At 44.6% G+C, this 2,938-nt stretch overlaps 1 protein-coding gene across 1 annotated transcript; it reads right to left on the bottom strand.

Moving 5' to 3' along the window:
• Nucleotides 1-216: 216 nt before the first annotated feature.
• LOC126355633 (craniofacial development protein 2-like) lies at nucleotides 217-1,125 on the bottom strand. The gene is made up of 2 exons (XM_050005999.1): nucleotides 972-1,125; nucleotides 217-926 (listed from the first exon to the last, which is right to left on the bottom strand). The coding sequence occupies exons 1-2, from the start codon at nucleotides 1,123-1,125 to the stop codon at nucleotides 217-219; spliced, it is 864 nt and encodes a 287-aa protein (XP_049861956.1).
• Nucleotides 1,126-2,938: the final 1,813 nt, after the last annotated feature.

Genomic DNA, 2,938 nt, shown 5'->3' with positions numbered 1-2,938 from the left:
AAACTTCCTGCTTGTTGGTCCAATGGCCTTTCTGATGCCTTGATACATGCCACTATAATCTCCTTTGTCTCAGCAGATCTGAATAGTTTTACAAAGGTTGGTCCAATATCTATTTGCACAATGGCGAGAAACTCCCTTTTACATTCATTCAGTAAACCAGTCACTTTGAGTCCTACCCTGCTTCCCAAATGTTCTGATAGCTGTCTCCATAATATTTTATTTAGCTAGATGCCACATATTTTTGGCACTATGTGCAGTTATGAATTGCTCAGGATTCAGTTTCATCTCAATTTCTTCATTAAACTTTTTGTATAGCGCATCATCTTGAATGGCTTTGGTGTTGATCTTCACTCTTTGACAAACGCTCTCAGCTGAGTGAATCTTCTTTGGTGTGAACTGTGATTTAGTCATAACTAAAGAGTGATCAGTATCACAGTCAGCACTGTGATATGTACGGGAATTAAGGTCATGACGTAGGTCTCTTCTTCTGGTTATGAAGAAGTCGAGCTGATGCCAATGGTCTGAACGTGGGTGTTTCCATGTTACTTTGTGCACGTCTATGTTCTGGAAGTAAGTGTTAGTGATGCAGGGAGAAAGAGAGGTGCAAAGTTCCAGCAGTCGCTGACCATTCTCATTCATATTTCCAATGCCGTATGGGCCAATGCAGTCGGTCCAGTTGTTCCTTTTGTTCCCAACCCTGGCATTAAAGTCTCCCAGTAACATGAGTTTATCTGATCCACGAACATTCTCCAGCCATTTCCGCATGTCATCATAGAACATGTCTTTGACTTCAGGTGGCGCTATCTTAGTGGGAGCATATGCAGAGATTAATGTGACGGGGCCTGATGTTGTCTTTAATCTCAAAGTTGTTAATTGTTCAGACATAGATTTTGGTTGTTCGCAGCAGCTGAGAAGACTGTTTCGCACTGCAAAGCCAACTCCGTGTTCTCATCTTTCTCTAATTTCTCTACCTTTCCAGAAAAAAGTGTAATTATCTTCACGCAGGCTGCCTTCCCCAGAGAGGCGAGTTTCCTGTAATGCAGCCACATCAACGAGAAGACGCAGGAGTTCTCTGTCAATTATGGCTGTTTTTCTGACTATAGAGGCAGCATCTGTAGGAGTCATATCCGCGTAACATAGTTCTGACATTCCAGGTGGCAAATCGTGTTATTGAATAGTTGATTTTGCTCATATGAGCTACTTTATTGTTGTTTCTTCCAGGTGCCTCAGTAACCCACCTTGTATCAAGCACTGTGAGATGCTTGCTGCTCCACACACCCATAGAAGCACAAGGTGGGGGATGGACTGGTACCTTACTGGCTGGGGGCTGCCCAGCTTGAGGCGGGCGGTAACCAGTCAGTTATCCGCAATGGGCTATACCACCAATGAGAGTCACCCCTGGTGCTCGCACTCACGTCTCTCAGTGCAAGGCTTAAAACCGGTAACTGCGACTCCCCGTGTTGTTATCCGCACCTTTGCAGGCACAGGCGGAGTGTCCTCTCCAGAGGCACTGCATTGCCTGGGTCGTATTTAAAAGCCACGAATTTGCCCAGCGTTCATAGCTTTCTCTCGACCCAAACAACTGTTTCCACAGGACTGATGGGTCACCATGTGTGGAGTTGAGTGGGTTGCAGGAGTTGCCGACTTGTTCAGGTTGAACCCTACTGTCGCCTATGGTATTGCCCCATCCGCCAAGCATATGCACTGTACCAGAGATCTCCTCCTCCGCCGCAGCCGCTGTTGCGGACTTCACCCACAACCTTGGGCTATGGTTCTGCATCAAACCCTGCAGAACTGGGGCGCGAGAGATAGGAAACTGAAAGACACCCTCAGGCCCCAAAACCTAATACCATTGGGCACCCCTCTAATCACCCAGAATTATGCTGGCCTCAAAAAGCTCAACCACATTCTCCACCAGGGGCCCAACTACCTCTCGTCATGCCCTGAGACAAGGGATATCTTACCCAAAATCATACCCCCATCCGCCACAATAGCATTCTGCCAATCACCCAACCTACAAAATATCCTTGTCCATCCATACCTACAACAGAGACAATGGATAAGAAAAAAAAATAGATCTACAAAATCCAGCAGGGAAAAAGACGGAGAAAATGAAATGCTCCCAGTGGTGGCATGACCTTATGTCGAGAGTTTCAGCAAACAAGTAGGAGCGAGTATACAGTAACATAATGTCATGTATCATGTAAATAACAACAAAAGTAACAACAACAACAACAACAACTATAAAAATAATTATTATTATTCTGATTCTGGCAAAAACACTTAAAATAGAAAATACTAGACCAAAGTTCTGGAACTTGTAGTTTTTTCATCAATGAGAAAAGGGGGATTGGTTAGGGATGGTTTGAAAGAAGGGTGCAGGTCATTCAAATAATAAGGTGAGATGGTCCCACATTTTGGGAGGGCGAGGGAAGAGAAGTCAGTCAAAAGGAAGGTTGCAGGTGGGAGAAGATTCCAATCGATTTGAGTCATTTCAAGAAAGGATTAGTATCTTTTATACATAAAATAAAGAAAAGGCAACCAGACGCTAACAATGGATCGATGCATGGAGCACAGAAAGACACAACAGAAAACAGCATTTACACTAGCTTTCAAGCACTAGCTCTTTTTCTAGCAACAGCACACACATGACCTCACAGACACCCACATGCACACTCCTGGGGCCACAGGACAACTACAAAAGCCATTGCCTGACCTGATGGTGGTGGGGTGGGAGCAGCGGTCTTTGGACAGGTGACTTCCCAGCCACAAAACAAGACAAAAAGAGTACAGCAAAAAAAGAGAAGAAGGAAGAGCAAGGGGCGTGAGAAACTGAAAGGGAAAAAAGGGAAGGGGGAAAGGAGAGTTACTTTAGTATTTGATTCCAACACAGCAGTAAACCACCAATGATTTTAATATCATACACACATGTTGCAAA

This window comes from Schistocerca gregaria, chromosome 3, assembly GCF_023897955.1.
Source record: "Schistocerca gregaria isolate iqSchGreg1 chromosome 3, iqSchGreg1.2, whole genome shotgun sequence".
Classification (NCBI taxonomy): Eukaryota; Metazoa; Arthropoda; class Insecta; order Orthoptera; family Acrididae; genus Schistocerca; species Schistocerca gregaria.
This window is presented reverse-complemented; position numbering and strand designations above follow the sequence as displayed.

Excerpts from the sequence above, each read along its gene's own strand:
- LOC126355633 (XM_050005999.1), bottom strand. The coding sequence starts at position 1,125 with ATGACTCCTACAGATGCTGCCTCTATAGTCAGAAAAACAGCCATAATT. Across the intron at positions 927-971 it reads TTACACTTTTTTCTGGAAAG|TGCGAAACAGTCTTCTCAGC; the intron begins GTAGAGAAATTA and ends TTGGCTTTGCAG.